General features: G+C 35.3%; 1 protein-coding gene across 7 annotated transcripts in view; it reads right to left on the reverse strand.

The window, feature by feature from the left end:
- Positions 1–24,224, reverse strand: part of COL19A1 (collagen type XIX alpha 1 chain) — a 189,253-nt gene that overhangs the window by 29,226 nt on the left and 135,803 nt on the right. For all 7 annotated transcript variants that reach the window (XM_031552582.2, XM_085217827.1, XM_019613188.2 and 4 more), the window contains 19 exons: positions 23,370–23,423; positions 18,928–18,990; positions 18,115–18,159; positions 17,590–17,616; positions 16,614–16,649; positions 16,457–16,510; positions 15,817–15,870; positions 13,154–13,207; positions 11,648–11,737; positions 11,221–11,265; positions 11,048–11,125; positions 9,782–9,817; positions 9,610–9,663; positions 9,476–9,529; positions 4,376–4,417; positions 3,497–3,550; positions 2,597–2,650; positions 1,735–1,788; positions 751–804 (listed from right to left, as the gene is read on the reverse strand). In XM_031552582.2, coding sequence (XP_031408442.2) covers positions 751–804; positions 1,735–1,788; positions 2,597–2,650; positions 3,497–3,550; positions 4,376–4,417; positions 9,476–9,529; positions 9,610–9,663; positions 9,782–9,817; positions 11,048–11,125; positions 11,221–11,265; positions 11,648–11,737; positions 13,154–13,207; positions 15,817–15,870; positions 16,457–16,510; positions 16,614–16,649; positions 17,590–17,616; positions 18,115–18,159; positions 18,928–18,990; positions 23,370–23,423 — 1,002 coding nt within the window. The remainder of the gene's footprint in view (positions 1–750; positions 805–1,734; positions 1,789–2,596; positions 2,651–3,496; positions 3,551–4,375; positions 4,418–9,475; positions 9,530–9,609; positions 9,664–9,781; positions 9,818–11,047; positions 11,126–11,220; positions 11,266–11,647; positions 11,738–13,153; positions 13,208–15,816; positions 15,871–16,456; positions 16,511–16,613; positions 16,650–17,589; positions 17,617–18,114; positions 18,160–18,927; positions 18,991–23,369; positions 23,424–24,224) is intronic.

Below are 24,224 nucleotides of genomic sequence, written 5' to 3' on the forward strand. Positions count from 1 at the left end.
TTCTTATTCATACCACATTCAAAGTTTTATAGAGTATTAGTATAATCACAGTCTATGCACTATGGCTGGAAAAGCCTGAGCCATAGCTAAGAAAAAAAAATTAAGAAATGTATCCATGTAAAAGATGTAGAAATTGTCTCAAAATATATTTTGATAAATCAATTTTTCTGCTGTATTTCACTGACCTGTGGTGCCCAAGAAATTAATTTGACCTTTTAGTTATAATGGAAGCACTTGATAAAAGAATATATATAAAATTTATAAAAAAGCAGTACTATGACAGTGTAAATTAATTATAAAGGAAGCTTTAATACTTTTGCAGAATATTTGTATTGTGTAACTTTTGAAGCTTTTAAGTTTGACTAATACATTGGAAAAAGAATGAGAAGCAGAGCAAGTAGTAATTCATAATACACTACTTAACAATGTTTTTTTTTCAATTTCTTAATTTTATATAACATATTACAGTTGGAAAACATTCCCTGAAACTCATATATACCACAAGGTTTATTCTTCAAAATAGAAGCCTGTATGTTTGTTTGGAGAAAGAATTTGTAATCCAAGACAAAAAATACAAATTCATTTGAAAATGTATGTCAAACTCATGTCTGCATTGTGTTAAAAAAAAATCAAAAACACAACAATAAACCAAAATAAACAAACAAACAAAAAAAAAAAACAAAACCAAAACATGGTAAAAGGATCACAAAACCTACACAGATCTTTACCAAAACTAAAAAGAAGGAATACCTTTTCGCCTTTTGACCCAGCAGGACCAGGATGCCCAGGTCTTCCCATGGCTCCCTGCACAATACAGTATCAGTTTATATTAGTTAAGAAACATCCCAAAACTGCAATTTGCGCTGTAGCTTAGTTTTCAAAACTTGTACTTTCTGAAGGTCATTTAATACTAATTACACTTTTCCTCTAGGTCTCAGTATTTCTCTTCTCTGTCTGATGCAAAAGCTGTGTTCTACTTATAAGCTCTGTGAAGGGTAGAATTTGTGTTTGTGGTTGTATTTTCACCTTGTACAGACTAAATGCTCTGCCCCTAATTGGTAACTCTTGATACTGTGAAGAATCATGTTTTTTTTGCTAAAATGTTAATTTATGTATTCCACATTAAGCTTCCAAAATGTGTTGCAATTGGGGAAGCATTAGTACTGCCAACAACCCAGCATTAAGCAATGATCACACTAACTAAAACAGTCTCATTGTGCATGTAGAAAATTTAAAAAAAAAAAATCCTAAGAGAAGTTTTCCCTAAAATACCAGTATTTTTCAGGATTAGTTTTTCAGTGACTTCAAATAGCAGGTTAGTGTATTCTCAGACTTTATAATTATTTGGTTTCTGCATTTAATGTTTTGAGAATGCCCGGTCAGAAATATTTTTAGATTTTTATTAATAACATTATTACAGTAACTAGGGTATAAATACTTAATTAACTGCTAGTTTGTCCATCATGTTTTTCAACCTCATGAAGTCTCTAGTAAGGTCAAAACACTAAAAGCATTTGAGTTACATAAAGTTTGAAACCAGACAATGATCGTATTTTCAGAGACATCAACTCACAACATAATTTATTTTAATACAGCCACTGCGGGTAAGATTTTATTGTCACTCTCCTAAAAGCCAAAAGGAGGTGCAAGAAGCTAAGAAAAAGAAGTTCTGATATGTAATTATAGCAACCTTTGTAGAGAGAAATTAGACAACAAATGATACCACATGCTTACAGACGGTCCACTGGGTCCTGGTACACCAGGCAGTCCAGGAACACCTTGAAGGCCCTGAAAATGAAAGGTGCATATGTCAATTTCCTCTCTGATGTTATAGCCTCAAAAAACTACTTATATTTAGCACGTCCATTGCTATTACAACAATACTGAAGCACATTTTCATCTACTAGGATATCATTATTTTTTGGAACAAAAACAATATACGTGAGGACTTCAGACAAGTCTGTGCATTGCAGAACACTTTCCTCTGATCCACTGGGCTTAGTCAGATGAAATTTTAGCTATATGACAGCCATGTATATATATCTCTAAGCTAAATTGCTCTTGATTCCCCTTATATTCCATAAGGAGAAGTAAGCTCCACCCAACAGTATATAATGGAAAATACTGCATGTATTTTAAATTCAGACTCCAAATATTTTCTTATTTCCACTTAAAAGTAATTGCTGAAATTACTATTCCCATCAAACTATTTGCCTTACAGAATATTTCTCAAAGTGAATGCTAAATAGGAAGTAACACAATCAAAGCAAATACCTTATAAAATTAAATATTTTGTGAAAATATTTGGCATTTACTTTTTTATTGCTTTATCTCATACTCTTAAAAATTAGCATTTAGATTTATGCAAGGCATTAAAATATACAAATGAACATAAACCTTCACACAAATATGAAATAGATTTTACTTATTTTAATAATAGTGCTTAATCTTGTTGAAAACTTAGATTCAAGGGCTATCTGCAGTAATACATTATTATCCCAGCAGTTTTAAATAAGCAGTTTAATATTCTATGCACTTTCATCTTGGTCTAGATTCATATAATAGTGTATTGGCTACATAAATGAAGTAATTTTACCTCATCACCCTTCTCTCCAGCAAGTCCAGGAAATCCACGTTCACCTTTGCTTCCCTATGAAAACAACATTCACACAAATGTTTTCTATTAGAAAACAATGAATTTCATGCTATGGAGAGCATGAAATTTTATGACCCACATTTAATATATACGAGTACAAACATAAAGCAATAGTGATTAAAACAAGAAAAAAAAAAAAAAAGCTCAGTACTACCCGTGAGTTTTAAAATGGATGCCCACGAAGGTGAAAAGAAAGTAGTATTTTTTACCTGATAGGTAAACTGGCATAAAAAGACTGATGGAGATAAAGTCTTGTCTTACAAATACTAAAGAGTTTAAATGCTTGCCCCGTGGAGAATGTATACATTCAATTAAGTTCTACTACAGGAAATTTATTTGCCATGCCATGAGGTATTTTATCAGATTACAGTAAAAAGAATTTTGATTGACATCAGTGAAAGTTCCAGTCCCAGTGAAACTGCTGAGTTAGTCCAACAGGGAATAATTTGCAACGGCACAGAAGATCCGGTTGTTACACACTTGAGAGAGAAGTTTCCTTCTTTACTGCAAGATTCCTGCATGACTGACTCACTTAAGCCAATAGATGGCAATGCACTACTGGACAATTAAATCTGAGCTAAGTTTAACTAACAAGACACAGAAAGCTATACTGGCTAGGGATTCAGTTCCCAAGCTGTTTAACTCACTTCCCAGAGAGAAAGGGCACACTAAGACATGAAGAGGACTAAACTGCAAAAACTGTCTGAACCTTTAAGCTGCTCAGATGCTACAGGAACAGGGACCAGACGAAAAAAAAAAGTTAAGACTTCTCTGACAGAAAAATCTGGCTTTTGATTTTTAACAGCAAAGCAGAGTAAAATAAGTTCTTCAAAAACTTACCTTTGGCCCCTCCCTACCAGGGATGCCTGGAGGACCTCTTGTGCCTGGATCACCCTAAGGAAAAGACACAAGGCAAAGTGATAAATAAGCATTTTAGTGACAGGGTCAGAAGATCTGATCTTTGCAACCACACTTTCCTGCCTTTGTTACCATCCAAAGGTGACTCTTCCATTTATTCTCATGGAGGCCGATTCAGGTTCACTAATTCAACCATTTTTTCCAAACATTTTATATGCTAGAGATAGAAGCTTAGTATCAATAGTTAAATCAAAGCAAAACTTTCTAAACAAATTGGAAGAAACTAGTTATTAAAAAAAAAAGAAAAAAAAGAAGATAAAATAAAGCAGATATGAGTTTTGAACATGTAGACTTGGCAGAATAATGTTTGAATGCAGAATTTTAGTTTAACTGTTTCCAGAGCTCTTGGTGAGACCATAGAGATGCAGGAAAAGGAAATAAAATTTACAGTACGTTAACATAATTATTGTTATTGCTAATCCTTAACTTTCCAGTCTAAACCAGTTTTATGAAACAGTAACACTATTTCTTTCAAAAAGAGACACCAGTGCATTTTCAGAAATTGAAAATGAGGTGTTCTACTATCGTTTCTACAACTGAAAGTGGATAGATGTAGACTGAACACAAAGAGAAAGGTTTTGTTGAAGAGGCACTAGAACAGGTTGCCCAGAGAAACTGTGAAAGCCCCATTCCTGGAAGAATTCAAGGCTAGATAGGATGGGGCCCTGGGCAGCCTAATCTGGTGGCTAACAATCCTTCCCACAGAAAGAAGGGGTGGAGCTTGCTGATCTTTAAGGTCCCTTCCAACCAAAACCATGTTATGATTCTATATTTCATTCTATAACCTCTGAAAATGTTTACCTTCAGTATAGTACCCATGTCTCCCACTAGTGGCAGTGCAATCTGAAATTACAAGAAACACTTGCGGTTAATCTTTTACACAATGTTACCAATTCAAATAGGTGCTGATTTTTTTCGGAAGTTTATATGGCAACTCATACAGCTGATCATACACATTGGCTGAGATAATTTTTCTATGAGAACTCTAAAAATCAGGGCATTCCACATAGTTTTAAAATATTAAATATCACTGTCAATCCAATCTACCAATATAATTTTTTCTTGCAGTTTGAACAAATTTGACATAACACTTATCCAAAAACCAGTACATTCTATTTTCAAGTAATAATATGTAATTGTCTTTATAGCATACCAACAACAAATCATCCTCACTGGAAATTCTCACAGCCTCTTGTCACCTATTATTTTTAATGTTTTCCTTCTGCTTTCTCCTAGGCTTTGACTCTAATCTGAACTAAATTCTGAATTGTAAAGATGCCAAAGCTAACTTCATTAAATTAGCTAGGTACTGGAAATAATCCAGCTGCGGTAATGTGAGCAACATAAGTAATTTTTTGTCCTGCCTTTAAACATTAAGAACCAGTGCAAGAGTCTGTGATGCCACAACCAAATTACTAACAATACTAAAGATAACCCATTTAAATCTGAATCAATAGGTAAACACTATGCTGCAATATATCTGTATCCTCCGATTCCCAAGTGCTGTTATTAGACTTACATTTAAAGACTTCCTATAAAATCTGATTGAGTCGATTGCTCACAGACTTCAATTATCAGTGCTCATTTCTTTTTGCAAGTGCTAAAACAAAAATAGCCCTGGGCATATGATAAAATTAGACACATTCAAAATTTGTCACTGCTTTTGTTCATCTATGGGAATCAAACATCAGTTCAAAACAAGAACCACTAAATATACCCAATTTAAGTATAATCAGGAATAGACTATTTACCCCATTTGAAAGCATGTTGAGAACAACTATTCTAACTTCTGTTCTGTTTTAAGACACAGGACTCAAGAAGTGCAGTTTGAGAGGGTCCTAAAATTCAGTTGCCAGGGCACACCAGTTAAGAGACTAGGTCTACTGCACTTGTGACATACAGCTCATGTGCTCTGTGAATATAGCAAGTCCAGTGTAACTGCACACATAATGTAAAGCCACAGCTGCATATGTGGAGCTCTGAGTAAGTGCATGATATACCCTGGGCTTTTAAAAATGTTAAAATGGCCTTAATTTTTCTGGTTGCTACATCTTCCTTGAAAAAATGTACCCTTCAAAGAGAAGAGTATTCCAAGTGCAATAAATGCCATTTGTATGTTTTAGCATTCAGATCTGTTGTTTAGTAGTGGCATCACATTTTTTACTTAGTTTTAGTTTACAGTGCACTGTGCCTTCCAAAACCTATTCAATTTATGGATTTTGTTTTTCATATTAAGCGCTTTATACTCATCGTCTCAAGTTTCATCTTGTTGACTTCAGAATGTCTCTGAATTTTAGACATTGATTTTATCTACAAAAACCTAAACAATCTTTTCCAGTTCAATGGCAGTTTGTATCTACTTATCCAAATAAAACAAAAACACTGAAAAGAACCATGCATGGGAGAGACCTCTCTTTCAGAGTTCTACAAATGTCTGCTGATAGACACTGATATCTATATTTTTGATAAGCACTAACTATATGGCAGTTACTTCAGAGCACTTTTTGCTTCCTTATGAAAACATCATGAGGAAAGTTTCAAAGTTTTAAGCAAGTCAAGATACACAATAGCACTATTTCCGTGTCCTTCCCAAGAAAGTTAACCTTTCAGAAATTGAATTTATTCCATGATTGATAACAAAATAATGCCAGCATTCTTGTATTTCCATGTAATCATTCTTATTATTGCTTAGAATTAAGAATACATATATCTAAAGCAATCAAGCTTGTTTCATCTTATCTATTATAGTTAGGTTCCTCTCTCTCTCTCTCCTTTAATGAAGATATGCTCTCTGTTCATACCTCTCCATTCCTCAAAAGCCCCATCTTTCTTAAAATACACAGAGGTAACTGCTAATCACTTAGAGACTTCTTTGTTCATCCCTCAGGTGAATTTCACCAGCTATTCATGCTGTAACTAAAAATCTTTAGTTAACTCTTTTTTCTATTAAATTAACTAAAATTTAATATAATGTATTTTCCAAAACACAGGGTTTTTTTTTTTCCAGTGGATTGTGAAAAGCCACTGAAATACTTGGCTTTCTCTGCAGAGTCTGTAATTTGATCTCCTTGATTATTAACTATAAGACTGTTCTAACAATTGCATTCAAAGTGCATGTTTCTTGGTTTTACATCCATTCCTAACAGTAGATCAGTTATATCTCAATCTTTCTGACTTGAGTTCTATTTCTGTACTCACTGCTAGTATGAAACCTGCTTTTGCTTGATGATCTTTGTCCTCTGGGAGCTACAGATGCTGTCAAGTGCCTTTTAAAGCACTGGAACTGTTGCTGCTGTATGCTCAAGGACTGCTTCAGACATGATTTAAATGGGGAGAATGGTCCAGCCATGTAGTCAAAACTGTATCATACAACCAGAAAAGGCTTGTTCCATTGACTGATGATAATATAGGAGCCAATGGCACCATTCCGAGCCCAGATGATCAAAGCATGCATAATGGCTAGATTCCCAGTCTGTCTATTTATTTATTTTTTAGAAAGCTGTTCTCTCTGAGACAAAATCTTTGTGTGATTTTGTGTCTAGTTTACTCTTCAATAAGCTTCCTGCTCTCAGTTCTTAGGCATTGTGGACTGCTGTGCATCTGTACCATCAAATGCTTAATTGAAAGCACCGTTTATTTTACTGCCTAATGCATTCCTGCAGCTGTTAAAAGCTCTCAGCTCTTCACAGGCTGTCAGTAGTCCGCAGACCAGCTTGGAAATCCCTGCATGAGATTTGCATGACTGAACACTTGGAGATGTAAATCATTCCTAAGACATAACGTAAGTCTCTGCATCTGAAGAATACGTACGATAGTCAGGTATATGAAGAACTGTTACCTCAAGCCACAGACAGACTGAGGCCACTGCCTTTAATTCAATAAGAAGGCCAAATTCATGCCTTGGCTAGGAAAGGAGACTTTGCCAAAGGGCAAATATTGAAATGTGAAGTTTAATTTTCTTTTATATATATATGTATATATATAAGCATTATTATCACTGAACATCACTGTTTTAGTTTTTTTTGTTTTAAATTATGTATTTAACTAAATACTAAATCATACTAAACCAAGATCACAAGTGAGTTTAGTAATCTTTTTTAAATATTAAACTCTAGTTTTGATTTCTTCCAACTAACTGTGGCTTTTATTCTGCTAATGAAATATATTCTAAAAATAGCCCAGGAAAATTGGAAAATGTTGTTTGGCATTATAAAAGCTTCAGCAAGCATTTGTTTCTAGACAAAAGTTTGTTTTTTGAAAGCTCTAATGTAGCAGTGAGGGCTCAAGATAGGAGCAGGAATAATGACTGAAGAGTCTCCATTTGCAAACTTAGCAAACATGCACATGGGACTCTCTTGACTCCCATATATAATACTCACTAATCTCTAATGGTACCATTTGGCCTGAGGCATATGTAGATCTTTTGGATTTTGCAGTGTTAGGCTTCACAAAATCATAAAGCTAGCGAAGTTGGGAGGATTGGCTGACACGCCTGAAGGCTGTGCTGCCATTCAGCGAGACTTGGACAGGTTGGAGAGCTGGGCAGTAAGAAACCGGATGAGGTTCAACAAAAGCAAGTGTAGGGTCTTACACCTAGGGAGGAATAATTGCATGCACCAATACAGGCTGGGGGATGAGCTGCTGGAGAGGAGCTCTGCAGAGAGGGACCTGGGCGTCCTGGTGGACGACAGGTTGGCCATGAGCCAGCAGTGTGCCCTCGTGGCCAAACAGGCCAATGGCATTCTGGGGTGCATTAAGAAGAGCGTGTCCAGCAGGTCGAGGGAGGTGATCCTCCCCCTCTACTCTGCCCTGGTAAGGCCTCATCTGGAGTACTGTGTCCAGTTCTGGGCTCCCCAGTACAAAAAAGACAGGGATCTCTTGGAAAGAGTCCAGCGGAGGGCCACAAAGATGGTGAAGGGCCTGGAGCATCTCCCCTATGAAGAAAGGCTGAGTGAACTGGGTCTGTTTAGCCTTGAGAAAAGAAGACTGAGAGGGGACCTGATCCAGGTTTATAAATATCTGAGGTGTGGCGGCCATAGTGGTGAGGCCAGTCTCTTTTCAGTGGTACGTGGAGACAGGACGAGGGGAAACGGACATAAGCTGCAGCACAGGAAGTTTCGCACGAATGTGCGTAAGAACTTCTTCACGGTGAGGGTGACGGAGCACTGGAACAGGCTGCCCAGGGAGGTTGTGGAGCCTCCTTCTCTGGAGATATTCAAGTCTCGCCTGGACGCCTACCTGTGCGACCTGGTGTAGGGAACCTGCTTTGGGTTGGTCTCGATGATCTCTGGAGGTCCCTTCCAACCCCTACAATTCTGTGATTCTGTGATTCTGTGATAAAGCTGTAACACTGGTGCATATTATATCCAAGAGGAGACGAATATCTAAAGCATATTGTAGGATCAGAATATTTTTTTCCCTAAAACTTACTTTTTCATTATTGTTAGAGGGAACTTATCACATGAAAGACTGACATCTCAGAATTTCTTTGAAAATTATTATCTTCTGTAGCATAGTAAAGTTAGCTTCAGAATACAAAACTTCTTTTTTTCTCATTCTTTTAAAGGAATTAATCAAGGTCTGCTTCTGAAAATTTGCATTATACACATCTCCTTCTGAGGCTGAGGAACATGGTGCCAAGTTATGGCCCAGCAGAACTGCTAGTATACAAACATTCAGATAAGACCTGAAACAGGGCATTTATCCCATTGAAGTCAACATAACATTAATTTATACAGCAATAAACCACGTAAAAGTAAACAACAACAACAACAATGGATATAATCCTAGATTAATCAAATTAATTTAATAAATTGGACTTTCAGGCTTTACCCGGTTATCTCCTTTAAAATTAAAATATTCTCACCAAAGCAACTATACAAGCTTTCCACATATACATACTGGATCGCCTGGAGGGCCGGGTAGTCCTGGCTTTCCATCTCTTCCTGGAGTGCCCTAGAAATAAATTGAAAATGTGTCAGCCTTAAATCATTGACAGGGGGAAAAACTACTTTTTACTGCACATAGGTACTTACATTAATACCGGGGGTACCTGGAGTTCCTGGCAATCCTGGAGGCCCTCTGGGGCCCTAAAAGCAGGAAAAGTCTTTTAAGATTTAAGAATACTTTCCTTTTACTGTAAATCTCTTTAAAGTAATGGCTTTGTTTTGTTTTGCTTTCATGTTAAAGAGAAAGCTTGTATCCTACCTGGATGCCTGTAGATCCAGTTGGCCCTATAGGACCCTATAATAAAACACCAAATAATAAATAATCAGTACCTACCCTTTTTGGAACAAGGGAGATAAAGCTGATTAAAAAATACACTCAGTATGGGATAATGGCTCAGTTCACATTGCAAGAAACACTGTTTGTAAGGTTTGGCTTTAAATACAGATCTAATTTTACCTAAATTAGAGAGATCATGATTTTTCTGAGGCATGATTTTAAGGGCAAGTAATGGCAAATAAGAATGATCTATAGTAAAATGTGTTTTCAGCAATTCATAAGATAAAAAATTGTGGAGTAAAAAATATTTAGATTATTTAAACATAATTGAGAATGAAAATACGTATCTGAATAAATTATTTTAAATTGTATTTAAATTCAAATTTCAGCATAAATCTCCAATCTCTTTTCTCAAACCTTTCCTCTCTGAGTCCTGCTAATAAACTGAAATGTACTGCTTGAGTGTACTGGCCTAGTCTAATGAGAGATTACCCAATTCACCACAGTAGAACTCATGTAATAACATCTTCAATCTCTATGAGTACTTTTTTTATTGAATAATCCTCAGACAGTGTAGATGTTATATTACTTAAAGGCACTAGAAAGAAAGAAAATCGAGAAACAAACTAAATACTTGAAACAGTTATTACAAGTTTTATTTAGTTTGAATTATTTAGATACCAACTTGTTTCGTGTTTGAATTTAAACTGCATAGAGATGCATAAGGAAGGTTGTACAATATGAGAATTTCACTATTTCCTGACATAGTATCTGGACACTGTAAGGTTCTTGTTTATAAACAGTAGATTTAAGCTTGTAATTAGCAGTTATCACAAGTGCCAAAGCTTGAAAGAGCTGATGTAAAGCCTCCCACATCTTTTCCATGTGTATTTGCCTCTTCCAGTACTGGCACGGGTTTCAAAATGCCATCATGTGCAGTGTAGAATAAACCTTTTTTCTTGTACCACTACTCACTCTGGACTTTGCTGACAACTGCAACCTATGGCTGCTTAGAAACAAACACAATTAGTCTGAAGGTGTGTCAACATCATTACTGGTTTGCCAGTAATACACCATTGATTCTCTCATTTCTTTAGGCTTATAGTTTTCAGTGAGCACTAGATTAATGTGGGTCTAGATAAAAGGAAAAGTTGCTGAGCTGTGAATTGAGTAAGAATGGAGTTCATGTTATAGTTTCTCAGTGATGCACAGTGAGAAGCCCAAATTCTGGGCACCTGGTATACTTACTGGTGATCCCTGAATGCCTATTCCAGGAGGCCCTATCTCTCCAGGGGCTCCTTGTAGACCAGGCAGTCCTCTTTCTCCCTAAGAAGATTACAAGGCTTTCAGTTAAAACAGGCCTGAAAATGCAAACTGGTTTATTATCCTGTATTTACAGAAACAGTAATAACTTTTTATACCTTTGGTCCTCGTGGACCTGGGTTTCCGGGAATACCAGTGGAACCCTAGGGGGAAAAAAAAATCAACAAAAACAAAACAACAACACAGCAAGAAAACAAGAAAACACAAATTATGTTTTGAAGTGAAAGAGACCAGGTGAGTTTTATTGCCAAAACTAGTCAGCCTTTATGAGTAAACTATGGTAGAGTTATATATGCCTTCCTTGTTAATAGTACTGTCACTAGGATCCCTTGTAGGTCTTCTGCTAACAATTACTATATATTTTAATGTACTTACAATAACACTATAATGTATATTTCAAGTTTGAAATCACATCTGAATATTTCTTGTTCTTATTGCATTACTTTCACTGCACAATGAAAATTCTTTAACAGTTATCCCTACAAGAAATAAAGCCACAAAAACTTTTTCAAATCACAGACTTACTGGTCTTCCAGGCAGACTTGGTCCAGGAGGCCCCACCTCACCTTTTGGACCTGGGTGTCCAGGAGGTCCCATGATCCCACCAGGGTCACCCTACAAGATAAATATGAATCATGAATCAAAATTATCAAGATTATCCTAGAATGTACCTTGAGAAAGTACTTTGAGAAAGAAAATTTGCAAAGCTTTATACAGTCCTGCATTTCATAACCTACAACTGTAAGTAATGAGGCTGTGCGGCTATCAAAATCATTACCATAGATTTATCAAATTTATCACATTTAATTCCACAGAGGTTCTGGTCCCTGCATCTATAAGAACTCAGCTCTCAGGAGGTAAGGAAATTCTGTGTGTTATTCTCCTAGTGCATTATTTGCAGCTATTAACAAACTTCTGAAAGTGCTACATGTGCACGTATGGAAAATATAGTCAAAGCCTCAATTTTCTATCAAAAATATATTTCCTTCAAAAAGTTACAGAAAAAGAGGCATGGACCATAGCACCCATAATAGTAACAACATTTTCTCAATTTTCCATGCTTGTAATTTATATGATCTACATTTCTTATGTCCCTAGCTCCCCAGAATGCAGGTTGTCACTAGGCCCTGATGATTTCTCCAGGGTAGGAATGTCACACTCACTCCCTCTTTCTCTATCCCTCTTCACTGTACTCCTGTTCACACTTCTCATTTCAGTGCATGCAGCACATCTCGTTCCAAATCTCTACAACTTCTCCTACTTACACATGTAAATCTGTGCCCTTTATTATGTTGTTCATGTTGCTGCATAATTGTCTGTGGTTCTTTCTGATTCCACTACTTCCCATTTTGAAAGATTAGTATGCTTTTTGTAGTTATTTCCACAATTATTTTTCCTCCTGCCTTTTCATCAGCTTGCTTTTTTTTTTCTTGAAGCTGTTAAATGATTTTATTAATTTCCTCTGTATCCCAAGATGTATAAATATCATAACACTTCACATAGCTCACAGTGTGCCTGTACAGTATCTTTTCTCCCCCTCCCCACATACAACATATACACACATAACTCTTGCTGATGAAGCTGAATTCCAACCAAGAGGCTGTCTACCCAGCACAATACAATGCCATAAAGAGATCCCAGACTTGGCTCAGGTCTGCCTCAGTGCTCTACCAAGATAAATAAGTCTGGCTGTGAAGCATGATTTTAGACATTAGCCTCGTTAGGGCACAACACTGAGAGGGTATCCTATTGTCAGAATTTAAACTGGTATTTCTGCATGGCACGTTTTTATTGTAAGAGTCCAACTTAACCTCTCTTGAAATAATACTTAAATTATGAATCTGAAGAGCAATTGGGTTGACAAACTGGCCTGCAATATAACCATGGAGACGGCAATTGCTCCTTGTACACTTCTAAATCAATTCATTAAGCTGCTGCACAGATGCATTACAGATGTATTGAAACAGTCTTCACAAGACAGTCTAATAGCCTCTAATATACCAATCTTAATTAGGAACAGTTAGAATATACCTTTTCTCCTTTAACTCCGGGCATTCCTGGTAACCCATGCTCTCCTGGTAAGCCCTGGAATTAATCCAATAATAATAAAAATGATAAAATATTTAAGTGTATATATATAAATAAAATTGAACATTTTTATATCTATACTCTTCAAATCTAAAATTACAGATGAAAATGAGCTTAGACTAGATTATTTACCATACATTAGTACTGACCCATAATGCTGAAGAGTACAAATTAAATAATGCTTCATTTAGAAAATTTCTGAATCATTTCTTCTTTAGATCAATATTTAATAACCAACGTGATTTCCTGGACCCTTTCAGGACAGAACTGCAGAGGCTTTTTTTTTTTTTTCTTTTACTTTTATTTCAAAATGTTCCCACGTCTTGAAACCAAACTTTTTTTCAAGGGAGCTGGTTGTAGATACCAACTTGAGTTTTAAGTAACAGATTTGTCTTATCTTTTTCGACCATGAAGAAGTGTGTAGTCCATGATGCACTCTTATCTCTTAAAGCCTCAGTAAATTAATCCTGCATATTCTTTCATAATTTCTAAATTTTCTTGTGACTTTTCACATTTTAACTTCAGTATCTTCTGTTGCCCTTTTATGAAAGACTTCTTATAAATACAGTAAAATGAGATGAAATAAAAAAACCAGAAACTATTTGAATACTTTGGAAGGTTAAATCAATAGCAGATTCTCTTACTATGCTTGAATAGATACAGGAAACTTCTGTCATAACTCTTCTATTTTATTCAGCCAACTATTGTATCAAACTTTTTTATTTCCATAGTAAATGTCAAAAACTGATGAAATCAAATAGTCACATCTAAGAATGGTGTTTAAATGCAGATGGAAAACAACCTTTCTGAGAAGGACACAGAAATACATATTGCTTTTACTGTTTTCACAATGGAATAAATAGATTTATAAACATCTGTATATGAAGTATGATGACATATCCATGCCAACAATGAGGATTCAACAGCTGTGTTCACTCTCTCTGTTGTATTCTGTCTTTAATATAGACACCTACTTGTTACAACCAGTCTTTTAAATTAAAAGAAAGAAAAAAAAAAACCTGAAGAATATTCTGCTTATACCAAATCACTAAAAAAATATATGCAAGTTTAAATTTATTGACTGTAGAGCAGATTCCACAGGCTGTGGTCTCATGGTTCAAAATGTCTGTATCCTGCTTGTGACATCACTTGACAGCCTGTAGTGAATCTGGATATTGGAGTTTAAGTACAGCTGAGATGAGAGCTTTTGTCCTTCTTGATTATTTCACACTCTCACTCTCTTGTTCCTCTCTTAGTGTTACATTCATTAGTTGTTGACCTTCATTTCCATCAAGGAGAATGCTGTTCATTCAAGGTGGTTGGAAAGCAAGTTGCCTTCATTACCAGTCCTAATGGTTAAGTTCCCTGAGTGTTTGCTAACAAATGTTTCCATGCATCTCCCTGATCTCCACAGCATTCACTGGCTTCTAGAACCATTATTCCAGCCAAGATCTTCCATCTGAGCACAGCTCTTCTCAGGAGCTCTTAATTTTTGACACTACTTCTTCTTTCCGGTACTCTCACCCCTTGATTGTTTCTGTCCAAGTAGTATATATGTGTGCAACTGATGATCAGTCTCCACACTGATGAGTCTCTCTTACGTCTCTATTAACTGAAGAACCCGTTTGAGTAACTTTTATTTAGTACAGGTGCTATCAGAATTAAAAAGCAGATCCTACCATTGCATTAAGCAAGCTGTACCTTTCTGATTTGAGAGGTTCAGGTTTTGACACTCAGGCATACAAACACGCGTACTATCTGCCACCTGTCAGTGTTCCCTATTTAAGCTATTTTTCACCAACAGCAGCCATAAATGGCTTTCAGTGCTTTATGACTGTCAGCAAGTCTCTATACATTTCATTTGAAATACCAATTGGCAATCGTAAAATTAATCTCTTTTTTTCCACTCTACAGGAGTATTTTAGTAATTTACCAGTAATTCAATAAAAGAGTTTTCTGTTAATTTCTTCCCAAGTAATATCTCTACTCTGTTTAAACATTTAATGCTGCTCCTGTTTTAAAAGAATTAGGTAAAGGATGAGTCCTGTTCTGAATGAGTTTTGCTCGTAAACTTGGCCTAAATGTTAAGACAATAAACACATTTTTTTTTTATTCTGTTCCTCTTATTAATCTTTGCCCTTTTTTTATGAGAAATATCCGGATATTTGGAAAATATAGATAGAAAAAATAAGGAACACAATGTGCTTTAATCCTTGGAGTATTCTTACGTTCCCTACTTATTCTCGTTTTGCTCTACACACTGTTTTTCCAGCTCATGGTTATAATACGTTTTACATTTTGCCAGAGATTTTCAGTTTTCATCTTATCTTGTGAGGTAAGAGAAATTTTTGTAGAGTTAGCTAACTGTGAATTAAAAACAAAAAAATAGTATCACCATTCTCACATACTCATGCAGACGGTAACACAAGGACAGAAAGAACATAAGCAAATCAAAGAACTTTATGCTGAGGTGCAGAACCTCACTGTGCTTTGGCAGCTGATTTCTATAGTGCCACTCAAGAGAGGAGGATCTATAGTCACTGTGTGACTAGCTAATTGCTCACATGCCACACTTATACAGTTCAATGAAATTACACAATACATACAACTTCTCCTGGCTCTCCCCTGGGTCCTATAGGTCCTGGAGGTCCTTGCAGTCCCTGTAAGATGATATTGTGCACACTTGAGATAAAAGTCATCACTTTGGAAGTCAACGTGTACTTTCAGGTACAGCTACTGAAATAATTTGTTACTGTTATGGAAATCCAGATCACCATCATATTTTATACCATCTAGAAGAGGCTTGTAGAGATCCAAAGGATCATGACAGTTTGCATCAAGTCATCTTTCTATCTCTGCTTTGCATTCCCATTTCTTCCTATATTCTGGAGTCTTTTAGTGCTCTAGTCTGTCTCATTAGCTCTTTTCCGAGAAGAGAATGAACATCTTCCACGTAATTCAAAAACCACTTCTCTGTTTTCTGGGAAGACTACAACTTGTTTTGTCTCTTATAATGCATATACTTATTATTATTTATGCTTATACTCCAGTCTAAGGAGTTTACTTAGTAAGAAACATTTTTATGACTACAGGGGGCTACAGGTCTGTGGACTCTCATTTACATCACCTGTGATGCTTTTTGATGATCTAGGGAGCTTGGGTATCAGCATATAATGAAATTCATACACAGCATACAATTAAGTCTGTAGTTACTATGTTAATTCTACAAAGATATTTTTCACATACCTTAGATCCTGGATTTCCAATGACACCAGGTGGTCCACGGTCTCCCATTTCACCCTAATGATATTTTTTGAGAAAATAACAACTTTATTGTTACATCTCTCAGAACCAGATATGTATACTAGAAATGTACTTAGTATGTACTAGTAAAAAAAAATACCTTATTTCCTTTAGATCCCTCCATTCCAATTTCTCCCTGAAAACAGCAAATATGACCATAAGAAGTAGAAACTTAAACTAAGATCAACTAGTAATTCAACTCTCTACCCTAAAATATTACAGTTGCAAACTTAAGAATTATTGAGAAGAGAATTAAAGAATTTCTGATGCCTTGTGGAAACTTTCCGCTTTCAAACTAATTCTGCCTGCAGGTTTTGCTAGAGGTTTCAAGAACAATTGCTTGAATTGTTCACTTGAGATTTTCTCCAGTCTAAAGCTTATTCTTTCCCAATAAATCACTACTTGTGACATAACATTCATCTCCAAAACAATGCATTATTACAGTGTGCCTTATTTAGGTTATTATAACATGTTTATCAGAAGTATCTAAGCAACCTTCAGTTGTGTATGAAAAAATATAACAAGCTTCTACCCAATGTCACAAGAGAGGACGATAGTTAATTTAAAAAAGCAACACATGTAAACAGTTACTTAAAGAATAATTGTTCTTAAAATAACACCCCCAAATAATGAGAAATTATGAACACATAAAATGGCTATAAAAGTACTGCCCACTGTTAAATGCTACACTATGGGAACAATTAAAATAATGGCCCACACATAGTTTTGTGAAATAAATGGAAGAGAGAAAAAACCTTCAGGAAACAAGAAAAAAAAAGTGTAGTTTAAGCTCAGTTCAGGGACAGTAACAACTGACAATCCATGTGTCTCAACAGAAATGGTGAAAAACTGGGTACTGTGCCACATCTCATTGTTTTATTTATAACTGGTTTGAATTTGATGCATGTGTAAGGAAACGATAAACATGCTATGATACAAAATCACTGAATCTAATGGAAGCGTACAAATAAAAGAATTACTATGTGAACACCATACAAAAAAAAAAAAAAAAAAGCAACAAAACTCATGAAATGTAAATTATTCCCATAGACAGTTAAAAGTGTAGTTATACTCACTGGATCTCCCTTGTACCCCTTTTCTCCCTATGAAAAACAAAACATAAAGGAAGTGATAACATAGGGTTATTTTCAATCAGTAAACAGTGAATGTGTGTCTGTTTTTGGTGAACAACTCTTGAAACAATGTTGTCTTTTTTTTTAACCTATATAAAATATATAAAATATAAATATATGGACTGCAATAGTTTCTGTGAGAGATACACATCTATCTATACACATCTATTCCTCAGTAAAAACATTCTGAGAACTTCAGCTGAAATGAAATGTTATTGAACTAAAGATGTTACTGAATAGCAAAATTAGGACTGTTGTGAGCTGTTGGAACAGTGAAATTTACTTGCATTTGTAAATATTTTCTCAAGGTAGAACTTGAGAAAATTACTAGGGGCATTCAGAAGCTGACATCTTTTCCTAAGCTTAAATAACTTTCTCTTGACATTGAGTACATTCTCCAAGATTTGATCCATGCATTTAAACCGTTCTAGCATGACACTGAAGCACAGAAATAATGAATTAACTTACCTTTTCACCCTTTGCACCTGGCATTCCTATTTCTCCTTTCTGACCCTTTAAACAAAATATATTATATTTAAAGTCTTTCTATTCTAACAAACAGAAAACCCCCCCGTTTGTTTCATTGGTACTCTATTTTGTGTAGGGCACAAAATCTTAACTTTCACTGCAATGGAAAATTGTGATTGAAACATCTCTAAATTGATTTAAACAACTACATTGTACAGCAGATCGGTAGGCTTCTGAATATGAATTGCTCTCAGCGCTGTGACAGTCAAAGTGCTTTTATTTCTTTTCTTCTTCCAAATTTAAAAGCAGACAACTGACAAAAAATCCTTCTACTGATTAAACAGGACAAATGCCTACAGACAATATAATGTCATATGGTCAGAATTTGACCTCTACGTAATTCTTATAGGCTGATAGTGTTTTTGGTATAGGAAATTCCATTATTACAGAGAAACTACTTTTAATGGTCATGATTTACTATTAAAATATTACCTGAATTTTGAGTTATTTGGAGGCTTTTGCCCCTAGCAGGCAGGCCATCTCATTTCAGTTCTTCTCAGACAGGGCTATGGAAGCCACACATAATTCTTCCTGTGTTTTCCATTTTTGGCTATCACAGGTTAGAGGGCAGAGGTTTACATGCAGTACCTGCAGGACGGCATACCATCTGGACATTGGACTACACCAATCAAAGAGTGACATGTCTAAAATCTATTCCTTCAAGGACCACTGTGATTAGATATACTATCGTAAAGGTGGCACAGGTTAGATAGCAGCTTCAAAATCTCTCCAAATTTCACCCGAAATTCTTACAATTTCTCCCTTTTGGCCTTCAGATCCAGGAGTCCCAAGTAATCCTATTAGTCTTGTATCACTCTGGGAAGAAATATCATAGCAAAAAACATGTCAACATTGATGTAGGATTTTGTTACCATAACAATTGCATTCAATTTACCAGTACATAAACCCAGAAGTCCTTATTTACTATCAAAGAAGAGTACTAAATTCCCATACAGTACATGTAAGTAACGTACTGCAGCAACACATACTTTTTCATGCATTCATATTCCACTCACATTTGCAGATCACATACAAAAGCATAAGAGGCAAATATCTATGCTGAATATTGCTATGTAAATTTGTGATTTTTTTCCTCTTAAATTAGTTCAAATAATATATTTTTATGTTAATTATTACTGTTCTTTTCTCAAGTATGTTTGAAAAGAACAGCAAACAGAACTATGACAAAAACACAAGTCTTTTTTGTCTGAGCAGCATGGACTTCTATTACAGCAATGAGACAGAAAGAGGGAATTAATATGTTCAACAGACTGCTCACACTGCTTCTCATAGAAAACAGATCTAAGGAACAGGAGTTCAGGTTGTATGTTTATAAGGTACTTTTGAACTGCACCTATTTATTCTTCTGCACAAGGTAAAGACACAGTGTAAGACAAAATAAAGAATTACATCTTTACAAAGCTTAGTCTCAAATTACCTATAGGGAATATGTTTTCTTTTAATGACAATGAAAAAGCTACAAAAATAGCGACCCTGAAAAATGAGCCTTGGTTAGGACTGAAGGAATCTAAGCCTTAAAACATCTGCCACTAAGCTGAATGGGAATACTAAGCAAGTCAATTTCCCTTGCTATTTTCTGGTTTCTTTGTCTGAAAAAAGGGAATTACTACAATGAACGCAAATAGATTTACACTCTATTAACATTTTTGAAATATAGCTGAACATAAATTGAATACAATTCAGTTATTTAATAAACATTAAGGTCCTGATGGATCTTCTGCAGTGTTAGGGTTTGTAACAGCTACTAAGCTAATTACAAAAAACAGCTCCAGAGGAAGAAGATACTGAGAGAACATGAGTACTGTTGAGTAGAAGCTGACTACTGCTTAACCTCGAACAGCCTAGGTGTCTGCCATTATGTAAGGAGTAGGCTATAAGTTATGATTTATTCTGACCTGTGCATTTCTTTTGCATACATGGAGAAATATAAAAGGTATTCCAACAAAAAGCTGCTTTTATGCTCTTTGCATATTTATAGTCATTCACTCTTTATAACAAAATGCAAGAAAAGTATGCTGAAGAAAAAGCCTTCCGAAAGCAAAGATGAATTATTCACAAATCAATGTGTAATTCTGAAAAATTTCCAGAGCAGATTGTGATGTAGTTTCAGTTGCTTTGCTTTGTTGTTTCATTTTTGTATGCTGGCAAACATTTCAGATTAAATTGATCTGTATGCCCTTTCCAAAGATGTTTAGAAGCAGGGCTGACTGAAGTGACCTTATACCTGAGTATGGTAGAAAGTAAATTAAAAAGATGACACAAAGAGGCCTTGAAAGCCCAAGCGAAGGATGATAACAGGCCCGAGAGCATGTAAACACACAGCATGAATCATCGTTCACAGGTCACCACAGAAGAAACATAAGGTATAAAGCAGGGCAGAAACAGTCTTTGGCATAACAAATGAAAAAAAATGCAGGTATCAAATGCATGCAAAGCATCTCTCTAAATACAGTGAAAGCACAGAAGGAAGGAATATAAAAGCACAAGAAGAAATATGAAAATAAGAACAGTCACACAGAAAGAATGAAGAGGAAAAAAATGTTCCAGCACTGTCTCCCACCCCACTAGGGATCAATGCCTCTACTTATCTTCAGCAGAATCCCCCCACCTTCATTATAGAAAGACTGATGTATTCAGTTTGCCATTCAGCACAACTTGCTCCTGTAAATCAGGAATTCTATTCATAGTGCTCTTTTACTATATGCATAGCTCAAAAAATTACACATCTGAAAATGTGGACAATAGCCTCCTTACTTGGTACATTGATTAATATTAAGCCAGAAAAAGCTTAGCTGCAATGAATTGTACAAATACACTGCAATCATGGCAACTCATTGGTACCACACAGAAATCAGAAGAAATGCAAAAGGCTTAAGAACCAGATAATATGCTCAGAAATAGAGAAAAGACAGAAAAAGATTATTTTAATTTATGATGAGACTTCAGATCATCTCTCATTGATTTCCCACCTTTCTTGCTGGTAGTGTTTGTAATGACTCCTAGAAATATCAATAAAGGAAGCTGTACTAACACTCTCAGAAAAATCTGATTTTAAAGTCTCTATAGCTATAAAAATATGGTCGCAATTAAAAAAAACTCCACAAAAAAATGCCTGTGAAATCTTTGAGAATATGCATAAAATGTTACAAAAAGACAAAACTTCCCTGTGGTGTAAGAAAACCTCAAAAAACCTCTGACTGAAATATCATCTCATAAATGCTAACAATCAAATCACACTGGAAATTATATACTTGAACAAGAAAGATTGCTTGGTACCTTTGAGATTCATTGAACAAAATCAACGCTCACCACAGTATGCAACAATGTAAAAAAAAAAAAAAAAAAAAAAAAAAAAAAAAAAAGAAAAGGGAAGTTAATGTTGCATACATCTGCCTAAATTAAAAATCGTGGCAAAGTAGACATGTCTCTGATGACTTCCCTGATGGGAATATCCCGTTCCATCGTAAACTGTATAGAAACTAACATGTTTGCTGTTGCAGTTGGAGACTTCAGTTGACCCTAGCAAGATCTGAACACGTAGTAGTAAAAAGCCTGTGTATTTAAAACCTGTTACTTGAATCAAAAAGCCATCATCTCTCCCCTCTGAAACGAAATCTTAGCACTTTCTTTTAGAACAGTTAATTGCTCATGACAGAGTCATTAAAATCTTTAAACTAGACAGCTGAAGGAAGAGGAATGTTAGTTAGTGGTTCAGAATTTATGAGACAATTAATTTACAGACACAGAGCAGCTGGTCTACATTTTTCCAGAAGATTGTTAATTAGGAAATGTAAGACACCTTAGGAACATTATAGCCATGCAATGACAAGAAATGGGGTTCTTGGAGACAGATGCTCACGAGTTCCTGAAGATCCCCAGGGTTTGTATTCCCTGATACAGAATTAACCTTAAAGGGTCTCTCAGGGTAAAAAAGATTAATTAGACCAGAGGTAGAGAATGAGCTACAGTAAATATGGTATTGATAGAGAAAACAGGACTGTTATCAGCAAAAGCTGTTTTTGGAAAGAAAAAGAAACTAGTGAAAAAAACAGAAAGTATAAATACAGACTAAATAAAACTTAGCCACATACATGTGAAATGGTAGATCAAATCTAGAAAATAAAAATATCCAAAATAGCACACAAAATCATACCTAATTCTTAATCCAAGCTCTATATTTATAGACTGATAAGGAATGGAGTAAAAGCCATAAATACCAGAGATATCAAGTCAGTGACAAAAACAAAAAGGAAGATATGTTTGACATGAATTTCACTCCAGAATCTTTTTGTACTCATCTGGATATGTTATATAATAAAAATAGTCTGATTTCACCTGCTTTTAATAGTTACACATTTTAACATTGAAGGACTTGAATATCTTCCAGGTTTGATATGCACAACGTAAAGCAGGAAACACACATTAGCCTCTGTATTAAGCAATTCTTACAATAATTCTTTATAAACCTTTGAATGAAATATGACTTCTTATTCAGATGAATTACGTACTCACTTCACCACCAATTAAGAAGGCTTGCATGATCTGTGAATCACAGTGCTATACAATGGCAGATACTACAACTACATAAATGATCTGAAATATCTGTGTAAGAGTTTAAAGGAGAAAATAGCAGCTCGTATGCTATTTAACATCTTTCCATGAAGTGCTTCTAGTTGTGAAATGTCATGTAATTAAGACAATATTCTCATTAGTCTACAATATATACATATGGACAATTCTTACAGATCTCTAGTAGACCTTATTTAATTATCTCCTTGCCTTTCTGTTCTATTCTTAGGATCATGTCAAGTTAGGGAAAGAAAGAGGAAGTGTCACATATGATTTAGATCAATTATGTTTAGAGCTGGGGAGCTAGTGCTTCATACTAACAGCTGGGTGGTCCAGCTTCCTCCTTTCTGGGTTACAGCAGTCAAAAATAGAGGAGTATGAGACATGGGAGATAAGACATATGGCAGCAGGATAGATGACATAGAAGGTATGCAGACTGAACCTATGGAGGGGTGCAGAAGAGGAGTAGGGAGAAGTGGAAGGATTAACTTTTCAGATGAATTCGGAATGTGGTTTGCAAAGATCAAAATTGTGGTCATTTCTATCTTAGATGCTTCTTAGCCATTAAGCACACAAACATGGACAGACAACTCAAATTTCCATACCTCATTGTAATGTTTGTTCAATGAATCCAGAATTCCTTCTAGTCCAGAAGGACCCTGTAAGGAAGTAAAATGTATCAGAAGATCATTTTAATTTAACTAACGTTATGTTTACCTACCTGTACTTGAAGAGAGCTCTGTTCCTGTAAAGGGATTTCAATTTTTACTTGCCTCCACAATAAACCATTTTCTATAAACTCATTATATCCTTTTATTTTTTTTTATTTTTATTTTTTCTCCAGGCACAATGAGAAACACAATCAGCTTCAAATTCTTAGAGTTTTGAAAACTGGCAACTATTTTGTAGAGAATCCATCTGTCAGAGAAGGCAGAGATGACATTCACATCAGTTCTAATAGGAACCTTTTCTGCTATGAACTGAATCTTCTGCAGCATTTTAAAAATTCTTTTCACTAACTCAAAGCACAAATTTTGATGTGGAAGCAGCTTCAGGTTTGACAAAACAGTCAGATTTTTTAACTCCGAGTACTGAAAGGGAGGGAAATTGAGGAATGACAGATTTCTCTGAGAGATTTTCTAGTTTTATTGGCTATGCAAGTTTAAACAGACAACTTTCACCTAGAATTTCAAAAAAGGAGAACATGCTTCTAATATAATGCAGGCTTAGGTTGGATATATATATACTTATAATATACATATTAAAAAAAAAAGAAAAAAGAAAAAAGACACATTCTGCCACAAACCAGGCCCTTAATAAGATTTTTAGGTCTTGTGAACCAGGGCAGAACACAAAAAGTTGAGTACAGATCTTATGAAGTAAAACTTTGGTAAATTTAAGAATCAGAAAAGTATCTCTCTTAAAGCTGTGGTTTACACATCATTCAATAAGAACTACAG

The sequence above is a fragment of the Meleagris gallopavo genome, chromosome 2, assembly GCF_905368555.1.
Source record: "Meleagris gallopavo chromosome 2, MGAL_WU_HG_1.1, whole genome shotgun sequence".
NCBI lineage: Eukaryota > Metazoa > Chordata > Aves > Galliformes > Phasianidae > Meleagris > Meleagris gallopavo.